This window comes from Poromitra crassiceps, assembly GCF_964638095.1.
Source record: "Poromitra crassiceps genome assembly, chromosome: 30".
Taxonomy (NCBI): domain Eukaryota; kingdom Metazoa; phylum Chordata; class Actinopteri; order Beryciformes; family Melamphaidae; genus Poromitra; species Poromitra crassiceps.
The window spans coordinates 5643870-5662318 of record NC_139652.1 but is presented as its reverse complement, the minus strand read 5'-3'; the positions used below and the strand labels follow the sequence as shown (position 1 = coordinate 5662318).

The 18449-nt window shown below is 46.6% G+C and overlaps 1 protein-coding gene across 1 annotated transcript in view; it reads left to right on the top strand.

Moving 5' to 3' along the window:
• rassf9 (Ras association domain family member 9) overlaps positions 1-17297 on the top strand; it is a 29551-nt gene extending 12254 nt beyond the window's left edge. Inside the window, exons 2-3 of the mRNA XM_083663169.1 lie at positions 13651-14731; positions 15685-17297. Of these exons, the coding sequence (XP_083519295.1) occupies positions 13651-14731; positions 15685-16227 (1624 nt within the window). The 3' untranslated portion in view covers positions 16228-17297. The remainder of the gene's footprint in view (positions 1-13650; positions 14732-15684) is intronic.
• The last annotated feature ends 1152 nt before the right edge of the window (positions 17298-18449 follow it).

The following is an 18449-nucleotide window of genomic DNA, read 5'->3' as shown; positions in this document are numbered from 1 at the left end:
TTCTAGAGTTGTTTGTCCTGTGCATAGCTCAGGTATTTTCTAGAGTTGTTTGTCCTGTGCATAGCTCAGGTATTTTCTAGAGTTGTTTGTCCTGTGCATAGCTCAGGTATTTTCGATAGTTTGCCCTGTGCATAGCTCAGGTATTTTCGGGAGTTGTTTGTCCTGTGCATAGCTCAGGTATTTTCGGGAGTTGTTTGCCCTGTGCATAGCTCAGGTATTTTCTAGAGTTGTTTGTCCTGTGCATAGCTCAGGTATTTTCTAGAGTTGTTTGTCCTGTGCATAGCTCAGGTGTTTTCTAGAGTTGTTTGTCCTGTGCATAGCTCAGGTATTTTCTAGAGTTGTTTGTCCTGTGCATAGCTCAGGTATTTTCTAGAGTTGTTTGTCCTGTGCATAGCTCAGGTATTTTCTAGAGTTGTTTGTCCTGTGCATAGCTCAGGTGTTTTCTAGAGTTGTTTGTCCTGTGCATAGCTCAGGTATTTTCTAGAGTTGTTTGTCCTGTGCATAGCTCAGGTATTTTCTAGAGTTGTTTGTCCTGTGCATAGCTCATGTATTTTCTAGAGTTGTTTGTCCTGTGCATAGCTCAGGTGTTTTCTAGAGTTGTTTGTCCTGTGCATAGCTCAGGTATTTTCTAGAGTTGTTTGTCCTGTGCATAGCTCAGGTGTTTTCTAGAGTTGTTTGTCCTGTGCATAGCTCAGGTATTTTCTAGAGTTGTTTGTCCTGTGCATAGCTCAGGTATTTTCTAGAGTTGTTTGTCCTGTGCATAGCTCAGGTATTTTCTAGAGTTGTTTGTCCTGTGCATAGCTCAGGTATTTTCTAGAGTTGTTTGTCCTGTGCATAGCTCAGGTATTTTCTAGAGTTGTTTGTCCTGTGCATAGCTCAGGTATTTTCTAGAGTTGTTTGTCCTGTGCATAGCTCAGGTATTTTCTAGAGTTGTTTGTCCTGTGCATAGCTCATGTATTTTCTAGAGTTGTTTGTCCTGTGCATAGCTCAGGTGTTTTCTAGAGTTGTTTGTCCTGTGCATAGCTCAGGTATTTTCTAGAGTTGTTTGTCCTGTGCATAGCTCAGGTATTTTCTAGAGTTGTTTGTCCTGTGCATAGCTCAGGTATTTCCTGGAGTTGTTTGTCCTGTGCATAGCTCAGGTATTTTCTAGAGTTGTTTGTCCTTCACACTGCTAAGGCCTCATCCCTCTCTTCTGTTCTTGTCCTCCTTGACCTGTCTGCTGCCTTCGATACAGTCAACCACCAAATCCTTCTTTCCACTCTGTCCGACCTCGGCATTTCAGGCTCTGCACTCTCCTGGTTTGCTTCTTACCTCTCTAACCGCTCATACCAGGTCTCATGGAGAGGGTCCCTCTCCAGATCCTGTCCTCTTACCACCGGTGTCCCCCAGGGCTCAGTCCTAGGCCCCTTACTTTTCCTTCTCTATATCAGATCTCTTGCCTATGTGATCTCTTCTCATGGCTTTTCTTATCACTGCTATGCTGATGACACCCAGCTTTTCCTTTCTTTCCCCCCCTCTGACACTCAAATCGAGGCTCGCATCTCTGCATGCCTCAAAGACATTGGCGACTGGATGTCTGCCCACCACCTCAAGCTCAACCTTGGTAAGACCGAGCTACTCTTCCTCCCAGGAAAAGACTGCCCTCTTGCAGATCTCTCCATCTCCATTGACAACACCACTGTACTCCCCTCCCAAACAGCCAAGAACCTCGGGGTGATCCTTGACAACCAGCTGTCTTGCTCTGCCAACATAGCTGCTACAGCGCGCTCCTGTAGGTTCTCTCTCTACAACATCCGCAAAATCCGTCCCTTTCTCACAAGAGAAGCGACTCAACTCCTGGTCCAGTCTCTTGTCTCCTCCCGCCTGGACTACTGCAACGTGCTTCTGGCCGGCCTACCTGCCACCGACATCCGACCGCTCCAGCTCATTCAGAACGCTGCAGCCCGTCTGATATTCAACCAACCCAAATTCTCTCACGTCACTCCCCTCTTCCAGGAGCTCCACTGGCTTCCCATCTCGGCCCGCATCAAATTCAAGACACTGGTACTGGCCTACAGGGCAGTACACCAGACAGCTCCCCGGTACCTGCAATCCATGGTCAGGTTCCAAACCTCTCACCGCTCCCTTCGCTCCTCCACCAGTGCAGGTCGCCTCGCCCCTCCTTCGCTACGGGGGCTCAAAAGTCGCTCATCCCGATCTCGACTCTTCACGTCCCTGGCACCTCAATGGTGGAACGAGCTTCCACCTTCGGTCAGGACTGCTGAATCACTGCCGATCTTTCGGAAAAGACTAAAGACACACCTTTTCAGGCTCCATCTGGGCCCTTCTTGATCTAACCTCGTCTGTCTCTTTCCTTATATATATAAAAAAAAAAAAAAAAAAAAAAAAAAAACCCTAACCAACCTTGTACCACTAACCTAAACTTGTACCACTGTTCCTTCAGAAGCTGTAGTTGTCATAGACTGTGCTCCATAGTTGATTGTTCTATTGCAGACAGAAAAATGTGTTATTGTAAGTCGCTTTGGATAAAAGCGTCTGCCAAATGACGTAATGTAATGTAATGTAAATGTAATGTCCTGTGCATAGCTCAGGTATTTCCTGGAGTTGTTTGTCCTGTGCATAGCTCAGGTATTTTCTAGAGTTGTTTGTCCTGTGCATAGCTCAGGTATTTCCTGGAGTTTGTCCTGTGCATAGCTCAGGTATTTCCTGGAGTTGTTTGTCCTGTGCATAGCTCAGGTATTTCCTGGAGTTTGTCCTGTGCATAGCTCAGGTATTTCCTGGAGTTTGTCCTGTGCATAGCTCAGGTATTTTCTGGAGTTGTTTGTCCTGTGCATAGCTCAGGTATTTCCTGGAGTTGTTTGCCCTGTGCATAGCTCAGGTATTTTCTAGAGTTTGTCCTGTGCATAGCTCAGGTATTTTCTGGAGTTGTTTGTCCTGTGCATAGCTCAGGTATTTCCTGGAGTTGTTTGCCCTGTGCATAGCTCAGGTATTTTCTAGAGTTTGTCCTGTGCATAGCTCAGGTATTTTCGATAGTTTGCCCTGTGCATAGCTCAGGTATTTTCGATAGTTTGTCCTGTGCATAGCTCAGGTATTTTCGATAGTTTGCCCTGTGCATAGCTCAGGTATTTTCGATAGTTTGCCCTGTGCATAGCTCAGGTATTTTCGATAGTTTGCCCTGTGCATAGCTCAGGTATTTTCTAGAGTTGTTTGCCCTGTGCATAGCTCAGGTATTTTCTGGAGTTGTTTGCCTTGTGCATAGCTCAGGTATTTTCTAGAGTTATTTGTCCTGTGCATACGTAGCTCAGGTATTTTCTAGAGTTATTTGTCCTGTGCATAGCTCAGGTATTTTCTGGAGTTGTTTGTCCTGTGCATAGCTCAGGTATTTTCTAGAGTTGTTTGCCCTGTGCATAGCTCAGGTATTTTCTAGAGTTATTTGTCCTGTGCATAGCTCAGGTATTTTCTAGAGTTGTTTGCCCTGTGCATAGCTCAGGTACTTTCTGGAGTTACATTATTTCCCCTGTGCATAGCTCAGGTATTTTCTGGAGTTACATTATTTGCCCTGTGCATAGCTCAGGTATTTTCTGGAGTTACATTATTTGCCCTGTGCATAGCTCAGGTATTTTCTGGAGTTACATTATTTGCCCTGTGCATAGCTCAGGTATTTTCTAGAGTTGTTTGCCCTGTGCATAGCTCAGGTATTTTCTGGAGTTGTTTGCCCTGTGCATGCATAGCTCAGGTGCTTTGCCCCACTCGTCTCCAAGGGTCTCTCCATAACCATTAACCAGCCGTTCGCATTGTTGCATACGTATCACATTCCTGAGGCCTTGTTCACCGCCAGTTTACACAATGCTCCATCTGTGTGTTTTCACGCCATGTGTGAACCAACACACACACACATCTCACACTACAACACACACACGTCTCACACTCTACAACAACACACACACGTCTCACACTGTACAACACACACACGTCTCACACTGTACAACACACACACATCTCACACTACAACACACACACGTCTCACACTGTACAACACACACACGTCTCACACTGTACAAGCAGCAAAGCAGCACTTCAGTTTTCCCCTTTGAATAATGCCTAATACATCTCACTTGTGTTAGCAGCTCCTAGCATCTGTGGCATCTTCAGGAGGTCTATTTCTGCGAGCCTTTTTGACGTTCAGCGATGAATGTGGCCTGAAGTGGACCAAGGTTATTTATCTCTGTAGCTACACACAGAGGGGTACAGGTTATCTCTGTAGCTACACACAGAGGGGTACAGAATGTAGCTACACACAGAGGGGTACAGAATGTAGCTACACACAGAGGGGTACAGAATGTAGATACACACAGAGGGGTACAGAATGTAGATACACACAGAGGGGTACAGAATGTAGATACACACAGAGGGGTACAGAATGTAGATACACACAGAGGGGTACAGAATGTAGATACACACAGAGGGGTACAGAATGTAGATACACACAGAGGGGTACAGAATGTAGCTACACACAGAGGGGTACAGAATGTAGCTACACACAGAGGGGTACAGAATGTAGCTACACACAGAGGGGTACAGGTTATCTCTGTAGATACACACAGAGGGGTACATGTTATCTATGTAGCTACACACAGAGGGGTACATGTTATCTATGTAGCTACACACAGAGGGGTACATGTTATCTATGTAGCTACACACAGAGGGGTACAGGTTATCTATGTAGCTACACACAGAGGGGTACAGGTTATCTATGTAGCTACACACAGAGGGGTACAGAATGTAGCTACACACAGAGGGGTACAGAATGTAGCTACACACAGAGGGGTACAGAATGTAGCTACACACAGAGGGGTACAGAATGTAGCTACACACAGAGGGGTACAGGTTATTTCTGTAGCTACACACAGAGGGGTACAGGTTATCTCTGTAGCTACACACAGAGGGGTACAGGTTATTTCTGTAGCTACACACAGAGGGGTACACAATGTAGATACACACAGAGGGGTACAGGTTATTTCTGTAGCTACACACAGAGGGGTACACAATGTAGCTACACACAGAGGGGTACAGGTTATTTCTGTAGCTACACACAGAGGGGTACACAATGTAGATACACACAGAGGGGTACAGGTTATTTCTGTAGCTACACACAGAGGGGTACACAATGTAGATACACACAGAGGGGTACAGGTTATTTCTGTAGCTACACACAGAGGGGTACAGGTTATTTCTGTAGCTACACACAGAGGGGTACAGGTTATTTCTGTAGCTACACACAGAGGGGTACAGGTTATCTATGTAGATACACACAGAGGGGTACAGAATGTAGATACACACAGAGGGGTACAGAATGTAGCTACACACAGAGGGGTACAGAATGTAGCTACACACAGAGGGGTACAGGTTATCTCTGTAGCTACACACAGAGGGGTACAGGTTATCTCTGTAGCTACACACAGAGGGGTACAGGTTATCTCTGTAGCTACACACAGAGGGGTACAGGTTATCTATGTAGCTACACACAGAGGGGTACAGGTTATCTCTGTAGCTACACACAGAGGGGTACAGAATGTAGCTACACACAGAGGGGTACAGAATATAGATACACACAGAGGGGTACAGAATGTAGATACACACAGAGGGGTACAGAATGTAGATACACACAGAGGGGTACAGAATGTAGATACACACAGAGGGGTACAGAATGTAGATACACACAGAGGGGTACAGAATGTAGATACACACAGAGGGGTACAGAATATAGATACACACAGAGGGGTACAGAATGTAGCTACACACAGAGGGGTACAGAATGTAGATACACACAGAGGGGTACAGAATGTAGATACACACAGAGGGGTACAGGTTATCTCTCTAGCTACACACAGAGGGGTACAGAATGTAGATACACACAGAGGGGTACAGGTTAGCTCTGTAGCTACACACAGAGGGGTACAGGTTAGCTCTGTAGCTACACACAGAGGGGTACAGGTTATCTCTGTAGCTACACACAGAGGGGTACAGGTTATCTCTGTAGCTACACACAGAGGGGTACAGAATGTAGCTACACACAGAGGGGTACAGAATGTAGCTACACACAGAGGGGTACAGAATATAGATACACACAGAGGGGTACAGAATGTAGCTACACACAGAGGGGTACAGAATGTAGCTACACACAGAGGGGTACAGAATGTAGATACACACAGAGGGGTACAGAATGTAGATACACACAGAGGGGTACAGAATGTAGATACACACAGAGGGGTACAGAATATAGATACACACAGAGGGGTACAGAATATAGATACACACAGAGGGGTACAGGTTATCTCTAGATACACACAGAGGGGTACAGAATGTAGCTACACACAGAGGGGTACAGAATGTAGATACACACAGAGGGGTACAGGTTATCTCTCTAGATACACACAGAGGGGTACAGGTTATCTCTCTAGATACACACAGAGGGGTACAGGTTATCTCTCTAGATACACACAGAGGGGTACAGGTTATCTCTAGATACACACAGAGGGGTACAGAATGTAGCTACACACAGAGGGGTACAGAATATAGATACACACAGAGGGGTACAGGTTATCTCTCTAGATACACACAGAGGGGTACAGAATGTAGCTACACACAGAGGGGTACAGGTTATCTCTCTAGATACACACAGAGGGGTACAGGTTATCTATGTAGCTACACACAGATGGGTACAGAATGTAGATACACACAGAGGGGTACAGAATGTAGATACACACAGAGGGGTACAGAATGTAGATACACACAGAGGGGTACATAATGTAGATACACACAGAGGGGTACAGAATGTAGATACACACAGAGTGGTACAGAATGTAGATACACACAGAGGGGTACAGGTTATCTCTCTAGATACACACAGAGGGGTACAGAATGTAGCTACACACAGAGGGGTACAGGTTATCTCTCTAGATACACACAGAGGGGTACAGGTTATCTATGTAGCTACACACAGAGGGGTACAGAATGTAGATACACACAGAGGGGTACAGAATGTAGATACACACAGAGGGGTACAGAATGTAGATACACACAGAGGGGTACAGAATGTAGCTACACACAGAGGGGTAGAGAATGTAGATACACACAGAGGGGTACAGAATGTAGCTACACACAGAGGGGTACAGAATGTAGATACACACAGAGGGGTACAGAATGTAGATACACACAGAGGGGTACAGAATGTAGATACACACAGAGGGGTACAGAATGTAGATACACACAGAGGGGTACAGAATGTAGATACACACAGAGGGGTACAGAATGTAGCTACACACAGAGGGGTACAGAATGTAGCTACACACAGAGGGGTACAGAATGTAGCTACACACAGAGGGGTACAGGTTATCTCTGTAGATACACACAGAGGGGTACATGTTATCTATGTAGCTACACACAGAGGGGTACATGTTATCTATGTAGCTACACACAGAGGGGTACAGGTTATCTATGTAGCTACACACAGAGGGGTACAGGTTATCTATGTAGCTACACACAGAGGGGTACAGAATGTAGCTACACACAGAGGGGTACAGAATGTAGCTACACACAGAGGGGTACAGAATGTAGCTACACACAGAGGGGTACAGAATGTAGCTACACACAGAGGGGTACAGAATGTAGCTACACACAGAGGGGTACAGGTTATTTCTGTAGCTACACACAGAGGGGTACACAATGTAGCTACACACAGAGGGGTACAGGTTATTTCTGTAGCTACACACAGAGGGGTACACAATGTAGATACACACAGAGGGGTACAGGTTATTTCTGTAGCTACACACAGAGGGGTACACAATGTAGATACACACAGAGGGGTACAGGTTATTTCTGTAGCTACACACAGAGGGGTACAGGTTATTTCTGTAGCTACACACAGAGGGGTACAGGTTATTTCTGTAGCTACACACAGAGGGGTACAGGTTATCTATGTAGATACACACAGAGGGGTACAGAATGTAGATACACACAGAGGGGTACAGAATGTAGCTACACACAGAGGGGTACAGAATGTAGCTACACACAGAGGGGTACAGGTTATCTCTGTAGCTACACACAGAGGGGTACAGGTTATCTCTGTAGCTACACACAGAGGGGTACAGGTTATCTCTGTAGCTACACACAGAGGGGTACAGGTTATCTCTGTAGCTACACACAGAGGGGTACAGGTTATCTCTGTAGCTACACACAGAGGGGTACAGGTTATCTATGTAGCTACACACAGAGGGGTACAGGTTATCTCTGTAGCTACACACAGAGGGGTACAGAATGTAGCTACACACAGAGGGGTACAGAATATAGATACACACAGAGGGGTACAGAATGTAGATACACACAGAGGGGTACAGAATGTAGATACACACAGAGGGGTACAGAATGTAGATACACACAGAGGGGTACAGAATGTAGATACACACAGAGGGGTACAGAATGTAGATACACACAGAGGGGTACAGAATATAGATACACACAGAGGGGTACAGAATGTAGCTACACACAGAGGGGTACAGGTTATCTCTCTAGATACACACAGAGGGGTACAGGTTATCTATGTAGCTACACACAGAGGGGTACAGAATGTAGATACACACAGAGGGGTACAGAATGTAGATACACACAGAGGGGTACAGAATGTAGATACACACAGAGGGGTACAGAATGTAGCTACACACAGAGGGGTAGAGAATGTAGATACACACAGAGGGGTACAGAATGTAGCTACACACAGAGGGGTACAGAATGTAGATACACACAGAGGGGTACAGAATGTAGATACACACAGAGGGGTACAGAATGTAGATACACACAGAGGGGTACAGAATGTAGATACACACAGAGGGGTACAGAATGTAGATACACACAGAGGGGTACAGAATGTAGCTACACACAGAGGGGTACAGAATGTAGCTACACACAGAGGGGTACAGGTTATCTCTGTAGATACACACAGAGGGGTACATGTTATCTATGTAGCTACACACAGAGGGGTACATGTTATCTATGTAGCTACACACAGAGGGGTACATGTTATCTATGTAGCTACACACAGAGGGGTACAGGTTATCTATGTAGCTACACACAGAGGGGTACAGGTTATCTATGTAGCTACACACAGAGGGGTACAGAATGTAGCTACACACAGAGGGGTACAGAATGTAGCTACACACAGAGGGGTACAGAATGTAGCTACACACAGAGGGGTACAGAATGTAGCTACACACAGAGGGGTACAGAATGTAGCTACACACAGAGGGGTACAGGTTATTTCTGTAGCTACACACAGAGGGGTACACAATGTAGCTACACACAGAGGGGTACAGGTTATTTCTGTAGCTACACACAGAGGGGTACACAATGTAGATACACACAGAGGGGTACAGGTTATTTCTGTAGCTACACACAGAGGGGTACACAATGTAGATACACACAGAGGGGTACAGGTTATTTCTGTAGCTACACACAGAGGGGTACAGGTTATTTCTGTAGCTACACACAGAGGGGTACAGGTTATTTCTGTAGCTACACACAGAGGGGTACAGGTTATCTATGTAGATACACACAGAGGGGTACAGAATGTAGATACACACAGAGGGGTACAGAATGTAGCTACACACAGAGGGGTACAGAATGTAGCTACACACAGAGGGGTACAGGTTATCTCTGTAGCTACACACAGAGGGGTACAGGTTATCTCTGTAGCTACACACAGAGGGGTACAGGTTATCTCTGTAGCTACACACAGAGGGGTACAGGTTATCTCTGTAGCTACACACAGAGGGGTACAGGTTATCTCTGTAGCTACACACAGAGGGGTACAGGTTATCTATGTAGCTACACACAGAGGGGTACAGGTTATCTCTGTAGCTACACACAGAGGGGTACAGAATGTAGCTACACACAGAGGGGTACAGAATATAGATACACACAGAGGGGTACAGAATGTAGATACACACAGAGGGGTACAGAATGTAGATACACACAGAGGGGTACAGAATGTAGATACACACAGAGGGGTACAGAATGTAGATACACACAGAGGGGTACAGAATGTAGATACACACAGAGGGGTACAGAATATAGATACACACAGAGGGGTACAGAATGTAGCTACACACAGAGGGGTACAGAATGTAGATACACACAGAGGGGTACAGAATGTAGATACACACAGAGGGGTACAGGTTATCTCTCTAGCTACACACAGAGGGGTACAGAATGTAGATACACACAGAGGGGTACAGGTTAGCTCTGTAGCTACACACAGAGGGGTACAGGTTAGCTCTGTAGCTACACACAGAGGGGTACAGGTTATCTCTGTAGCTACACACAGAGGGGTACAGGTTATCTCTGTAGCTACACACAGAGGGGTACAGAATGTAGCTACACACAGAGGGGTACAGAATGTAGCTACACACAGAGGGGTACAGAATATAGATACACACAGAGGGGTACAGAATGTAGCTACACACAGAGGGGTACAGAATGTAGATACACACAGAGGGGTACAGAATGTAGATACACACAGAGGGGTACAGAATGTAGATACACACAGAGGGGTACAGAATGTAGATACACACAGAGGGGTACAGAATATAGATACACACAGAGGGGTACAGGTTATCTCTAGATACACACAGAGGGGTACAGAATGTAGCTACACACAGAGGGGTACAGAATGTAGATACACACAGAGGGGTACAGGTTATCTCTCTAGATACACACAGAGGGGTACAGGTTATCTCTCTAGATACACACAGAGGGGTACAGGTTATCTCTCTAGATACACACAGAGGGGTACAGGTTATCTCTAGATACACACAGAGGGGTACAGAATGTAGCTACACACAGAGGGGTACAGAATATAGATACACACAGAGGGGTACAGGTTATCTCTCTAGATACACACAGAGGGGTACAGAATGTAGCTACACACAGAGGGGTACAGGTTATCTCTCTAGATACACACAGAGGGGTACAGGTTATCTATGTAGCTACACACAGATGGGTACAGAATGTAGATACACACAGAGGGGTACAGAATGTAGATACACACAGAGGGGTACACAATGTAGATACACACAGAGGGGTACAGAATGTAGATACACACAGAGGGGTACAGAATGTAGATACACACAGAGTGGTACAGAATGTAGATACACACAGAGGGGTACAGGTTATCTCTCTAGATACACACAGAGGGGTACAGAATGTAGCTACACACAGATGGGTACAGGTTATCTCTCTAGATACACACAGAGGGGTACAGCTTATCTATGTAGCTACACACAGAGGGGTACAGAATGTAGATACACACAGAGGGGTACAGAATGTAGATACACACAGAGGGGTACAGAATGTAGATACACACAGAGGGGTACAGAATGTAGCTACACACAGAGGGGTAGAGAATGTAGATACACACAGAGGGGTACAGAATGTAGCTACACACAGAGGGGTACAGAATGTAGATACACACAGAGGGGTACAGAATGTAGATACACACAGAGGGGTACAGAATGTAGATACACACAGAGGGGTACAGAATGTAGATACACACAGAGGGGTACAGAATGTAGATACACACAGAGGGGTACACAATGTAGCTACACACAGAGGGGTACAGAATGATGATACACACAGAGGGGTACAGAATGTAGATACACACAGAGGGGTACAGAATGTAGATACACACAGAGGGGTACACAATGTAGCTACACACAGAGGGGTACAGAATGTAGATACACACAGAGGGGTACAGAATGTAGATACACACAGAGGGGTACAGAATGATGAAAGGTTCAGATCTGATTCTGAAGCCATTGCTGCAAACGAAGCGAAGGAACAAACTCTCATCATTTGATAACCAGGCACAAAACACTGATTTCAATCTTTAATTTTTTTATTAGGCTATATAGATAAGACTGCAATGCATTAGTCATGGAATAGATCTGTATCTAGCTTTGCAACTATAGGCTACATCCAAACAAATCAAAAACATGATTAAAGGAAGACTTGCTTGAAAATGTATGTTGGCCCTGATTTGTGAATGTGAACTCTTGCTAAGCTTAATGATCTGATTTTGTTATCTGAAACTGATTTTGCGGACCTAGAAGGAACTTGGCAGTACCCGAGATTATGAACGCATTATTCTGGTTCATCAACGTCGACAACTTCATGAAATATGGCCTGTTTGGTTGTAAAAGCATAGACCAATATTCCATGAACCCACAGTCAGTCTCCAATTCATTGTCACTGGAGAAGCTCCAGGTTTTGTCTTTTGATGACATTATTATATAGTACAGTAGTACAGTACATGCTCGATCCTCTGGTGTCTCTGCTAGAGTGAGTTTCATTCTCACAAATATTGACTGAACTGACCACGATCTGAGGAATAGTATGTGAGTTCTAGTTCTGTTTTGCTTTAAATAGGAGTAATTCACCAAGATAAAAAAGAGTTAATCAAATGAATCGTTAGATCACGTGTTATCTTGCGTGTAAATAATAATATGATCTTAAAAAAATCTGATTGAAATGTCTGCCAATGTTATCTGCTTATTTGATGACTTCCTCATGTTGTGGATGTCTGCGTTGTCATTTAACGACTGGATATTAGCTCCTGGATATTACCGGTGGTCCATTAAACATGTAGGAGATGGATATGATCAGCCCATCAGAGGTCACTTTTGGAACAAGTTTTACGGCCCAGACGAGAAGCTAATGAAGGCCTCGAGGTTAAATAGCTCAGAACCAAATCATTAAGTGATCTTCTCTGATGACTAAGACGATGAGTAACCACGTAATAGAATCACAAAATGAGTGAATATAGCTTTCTGCTCATCGGCCTAATGGAAGCCCATCAAACTAGGACGTATTTAAGGGAAAGAAATACTACTTAGGATGAAATGACTCCAAAAAAGATGGCTGGCACAGTACAGTATGTACTTCAACAGCTGCTGCTATGCTGAAGCCTGTGACGCATTCCAAACGAATGTTTTGTCAACGTGATTGTTGCAATAATGAACCCATTCATTTCACAAAATACTTGTCATGGTATTTTAAGATGCCGGTATTGATGATGATTTTCATGTTTTTCACTAGGGATGCACCGATATGAAAAAAAAAAGATCTGGATACCGATAACCGATATTAACATTGCTGTTATGGCCGATAATCGATATTCACCGATGTCGATAATAAAATGTAGTACATACTGAAAGACACGTTAACACTTTGAATTTCAAAAAGTAGGCCTTGAAATGTCTTTCTTTATTTCATAAATATCTGGAAAAGCCCATTAATCATTGATTTACCGCATTGTCTCCTCACTATGAAAAATGTGGCTGATACGATAACCGATATTAACATATTCATAACATATACATTTTGCTCATCGGACCAATACCGATATATTACAAAATTAGTAACATCGGCCGATATCAAACCAATATGACTGCCGATATATCGTGCATCCCTACTTTTGACTGATGATTTGATAACTTCCTTTATGGATGTCTGTGTTTGCCTTGTTGAAGACTGGCATCCCAATACTTCATCCAAAATATTTACCGAACCAAACGTCATCTGTCTGTCTCTCTTCTCTAGGACAAAAGACGCAGAGCCCGTGGTAGGAAAAGAGATCCAGGTTCTCGTCTGCAACGAGGACAAGGTGGTCTGTGGAGTGACCAAGCATACCACATGTGCCGACATGGTCCAGGCGTTGCTGGAGGATCACAAGACGGTCCCAGAGAGCAAGCGGCTCCTGCACGGAGACCCCAAAGACTTCTGTCTGGTGGAGCGCTGGAAGGGCTTCGAGAGAGCCTTGCCTCCTCTCACCCGCATCCTGAGGCTCTGGAACGCCTGGGGGGAGCAGAAACCCTTTATTCAGTTCGTTTTGGTCAAAACCAGCGATTTTGTGCCTCAGTCGGTTAAGAAGGGCGGCAAATCCAAGGGAGCCAAGCCGAAGCGATGGGAGCAGCACGGACCCGGGCAGTATTCCCAGTCCTTGCCGGTGGAGCGGCAGAAGCGCTTGGTGAAGAAGGCGTTCCGGAAGCTGGAGAAGATTCACAAGGAGAGCCAGAGCTCGCCGGGCGGCGAGGAGATCGACCGCATGGTGCAGCTGATCCTCACGCAGGACCACACCATCCGGGAGCAGATCCAGCGCATGAGGGAGCTGGATGGGCAGATGGAGCAGTTTGAGGGGGAGGTGCAGAGGGAAGCCGAGGCCGACAGCTCGCTGACCCCGACCTTGGGCCCTGGTCACAGCTCGCTGACCCCGACCTGTGGCCCCAGTCACAGCCCCTCGCTGACCCTGACCTGTGGCCCCGGTCACAGCCCCTCGCTGACCCCGACCTGTGGCCCCGGTCACAGCTCCTCTCTGACCCCGACCTTGGGCCCCAGTCACAGCTCCTCGCTGACCCCGGCCTGTGGCCCCAGTCACAGCTCCTCTCTGACCCCGACCTTGGGCCCCAGTCACAGCTCCTCTCTGACCCCGGCCTGTGGCCCCAGTCACAGCTCCTCTCTGACCCTGACCTGTGGCCCCAGTCACAGCTCCTCTCTGACCCCGGCCTGTGGCCCCAGTCACAGCTCCTCTCTGACCCCGGCCTGTGGCCCTGGTCACAGCAGCCAGGAGCAGCTGCAGGAGTTCCTGTACACCAGCGATGGAGTGGAACAGCTGGAGCTGCAGGTTAGGGCTGATTTTGAAAAAATATCTAATTGCGATTATTTTGACTATTGCAATTGTGGTATGCTTTGCGATATTAGAAGGAATGATGATTTTACATTATTGTCATTTTACGTATTATTATTATTTTATCTATTAAAATGATTATGGTGTGATCTGTACCAAACAAAGATTTTTTCTTAAGTCTGTAACATTAGAATATGCTGTGTCTCTGCAGCATGACAATATTTAATTTAAAATGTTATTTTGACACATTTTTAACAACACTTTAAAGCAGCTACGAGCAAGATTTTCGATTGTTATTAAACAGTCTAAATTTAATATCGATGCATCACATCTTACCTCTAATAGTAGACGAGACCAACGCAGAGTAGTCTCGCTTGAACCCCGAGTTAATCGGCCAGTGTTGTCTCTGTCTGTGGCCGGGGCAGATCAGGAAGTGAAATGAAACGGTTTGCGGCAGCCACTTCGGCCATAACCACAAAATAACAAAATAACTTCCAAAAAACCTGTTAGAATATAATGAGAGATAGCAATAGCGAGAGAGTAGCGAGCCCCTGCATGGCGTTCTCCTTGTTTATGGTCTGTTGCTAGGCAGAGCGAAACGGCGGAAGGCAGGCAGCTGCTGTAAACCGTTTCGTTTCAGCCCGCCGGTAGACAGAGAGAGAGAGAGCCTGGTGACGCAAGGTTAGTAGACAGACACAGACTCTATAATCATCAAGAGAGCAATCTCCGATTCACACGGCTTTGGTCTCAGCTACTATTATAGGTAAGATGCGATGCATCAATATTGTAATTATACTGTTTAGTAACAATCGAAAATCTTGCGCGTAGCTGCTTTAACAAATATTGCGCCTCCTCCTCCTCCTTCTGCGAAATAGCAGAAGGTCATAAATCGCGATAAGACTCATATCGCGATTTTGATCAAACTTTGATGAATTGTTCCCCTCCTGCAGGTCCAGAGGCACCAGCAGCTCATCCTCCAGCTCTCCCGGGATATTGACGGTGAGCTGATGAGGGCCAACCTGGCGTGGCCGCCGGGCCAAGACGAGGACCCTCCAGCACAGCACGGAGCCACGGCCGCTTGCTGGACCTCCTCTGAGACGGACTCGTCCTTCTACGCCGCTGAGCTCGAGAAGCTGCAGTCCCAACTGAAACACAGCCTCTTCGCCGGCGTGTCCCTTCACAACCAAACGGCGGAACTAGACAAGGAGCTGAAGTACTACGACGCTACGCTGGTCTCCAAGGACCAGGAGTGCTGGCAGCTCGCCTCCCAGCTGAGCTCCATGCAGGTGACGGAGAGCATGGAGGAGTCGTGTCCCGGCGCCCTGAAGGGACAGGTTCGCTGCAGCGTCTCCCAGGCAGTGAAAGTCAAACACAGCCTGTCCCCTCCAGACATGACAGACACAGACTCAGACACAGGGATTAGCTCCACACACAGCCAGGACTCGCTGTCGCCCTGCCACGACTTCCCTCCCCCCCTGGACACGGACGTCTGAACAGCCCGATGTAATGGACCCAGCTTCATACAAACCACATTCCAACACTATTTTATGCAACCCAATCGCCAGAGCAAAACGTTCTGAAAGACCTTTCACATGTCTGAAAACCAGGACCTATAGAGATAGTCCGCATGTCATGGGAACGCCCACAAAATGTTAAACGGCTGGCGCGCGAGTGGGGTAAAACCGCCGATATATCTCATGGGCCGACTCAACAAAAGACGGTGCTGCGGCTCTAAACTACATGTTTGGGGGTTCTAGAGCAGAACACAAGACGTCTGCTCAGATGTGCGTTTACTGCGGTGGTTAAATCCCCGATCGTGTCTGCCTGGGCTGGGCTATCAGCTAAATTCTAACTTTGCTGAATGGATAGAACGGGGGGTTTTTACCCCACCCTGACCACGCCCCCAGCCAGGCTGAGCCAGCTAAACCAGCGTCTATGACGAGACATGGCCTCAGCCTATTGTACAATATCAACGGAAATCTGAAACAAAGCGTTGGCGAAATACTTCAACATGAGACAGGCATTGCACTCTATGATGTTAATATTTACGTATGGAGAAACGTGATGTGCAACGTCTTTTGGTTCAGAAATATTATATTACATTTCTGTGCATTCCAGACACATGCAATGCTGACATTCTATTGTGGTAACTGGGCTGATTTATGAGAGGCTGGTTTGCCACTCAAGATGTTAACATGATTGTGTCACAACAAAGGAACAAAGAATAACTCTTGAGTGCAAACATGTCTGTGGTGAACCAGGCTTAGTTAGTGACACTGACCAGCGTGTCTGTGGTGAACCAGGCTTAGTTAGTGACACTGACTGCGTATGGTCTATAACCTGTCACATGTATGTGGTGAACCAGGCTTAGTTAGTGCAAAGACTAACTGAGTGCAAACATGTCTGTGGTGAACCAGGCTTAGTTACTGTAGTGACACTGACCAGCGTGTCTGTGGTGAACCAGGCTTAGCTAGTGACACTGACCAGCGTGTCTGTGGTGAACCAGGCTTAGCTAGTGACACTGACCAGCGTGTCTGTGGTGAACCAGGCTTAGCTAGTGACACTGACCAGCGTGTCTGTGGTGAACCAGGCTTAGCTAGTGACACTGACCAGCGTGTCTGTGGTGAACCAGGCTTAGTTAGTGACACTGACCAGCATGTCTGTGGTGAACCAGGCTTAGTTAGTGACACTGACCAGCGTGTCTGTGGTGAACCAGGCTTAGTTAGTGACACTGACCCACGTGTCTGTGGTGAACCAGGCTTAGCTAGTGACACTGACCAGCGTGTCTGTGGTGAACCAGGCTTAGCTAGTGACACTGACCAGCGTGTCTGTGGTGAACCAGGCTTAGCTAGTGACACTGACCAGCGTGTCTGTGGTGAACCAGGCTTAGTTACTGTAGTGACACTGACCAGCGTGTCTGTGGTGAACCAGGCTTAGCTAGTGACACTGACCAGTGTGTCTGTGGTGAACCAGGCTTAGCTAGTGACACTGACCAGCGTGTCTGTGGTGAACCAGGCTTAGCTAGTGACACTGACCAGCGTGTCTGTGGTGAACCAGGCTTAGCTAGTGACACTGACCAGCGTGTCTGTGGTGAACCAGGCTTAGCTAGTGACACTGACCAGCGTGTCTGTGGTGAACCAGGCTTAGCTAGTGACACTGACCAGCGTGTCTGTGGTGAACCAGGCTTAGTTAGTGACGCTGACTGACCAGCGTGTCTGTGGTGAACCAGGCTTAGTTAGTGACACTGACCAGCGTTTCTGTGGTGAACCAGGCTTAGTTAGTGACACACTGACCAGCGTGTCTGTGGTGAACCAGGATTAGCTAGTGACACTGACCAGCGTGTCTGTGGTGAACCAGGCTTAGTTAGTGACGCTGGCCAGCGTGTCTGTGGTGAACCAGGATTAGCTAGTGACACTGACCAGCGTGTCTGTGGTGAACCAGGCTTAGCTAGTGACACTGACCAGCGTGTCTGTGGTGAACCAGGCTTAGCTAGTGACGCTGACCAGCGTGTCTGTGGTGAACCAGGCTTAGTTAGTGACACTGACCAGCGTGTCTGTGGTGAACCAGGCTTAGTTAGTGACACTGACTGCGTATGGTCTATAACCTGTCACATGTATGTGGTGAACCAGGCTTAGTTAGTGCAAAGACTAACTGAGTGCAAACATGTCTGTGGTGAACCAGGCTTAGTTAGTGACACTGACCAGCATGTACAGTG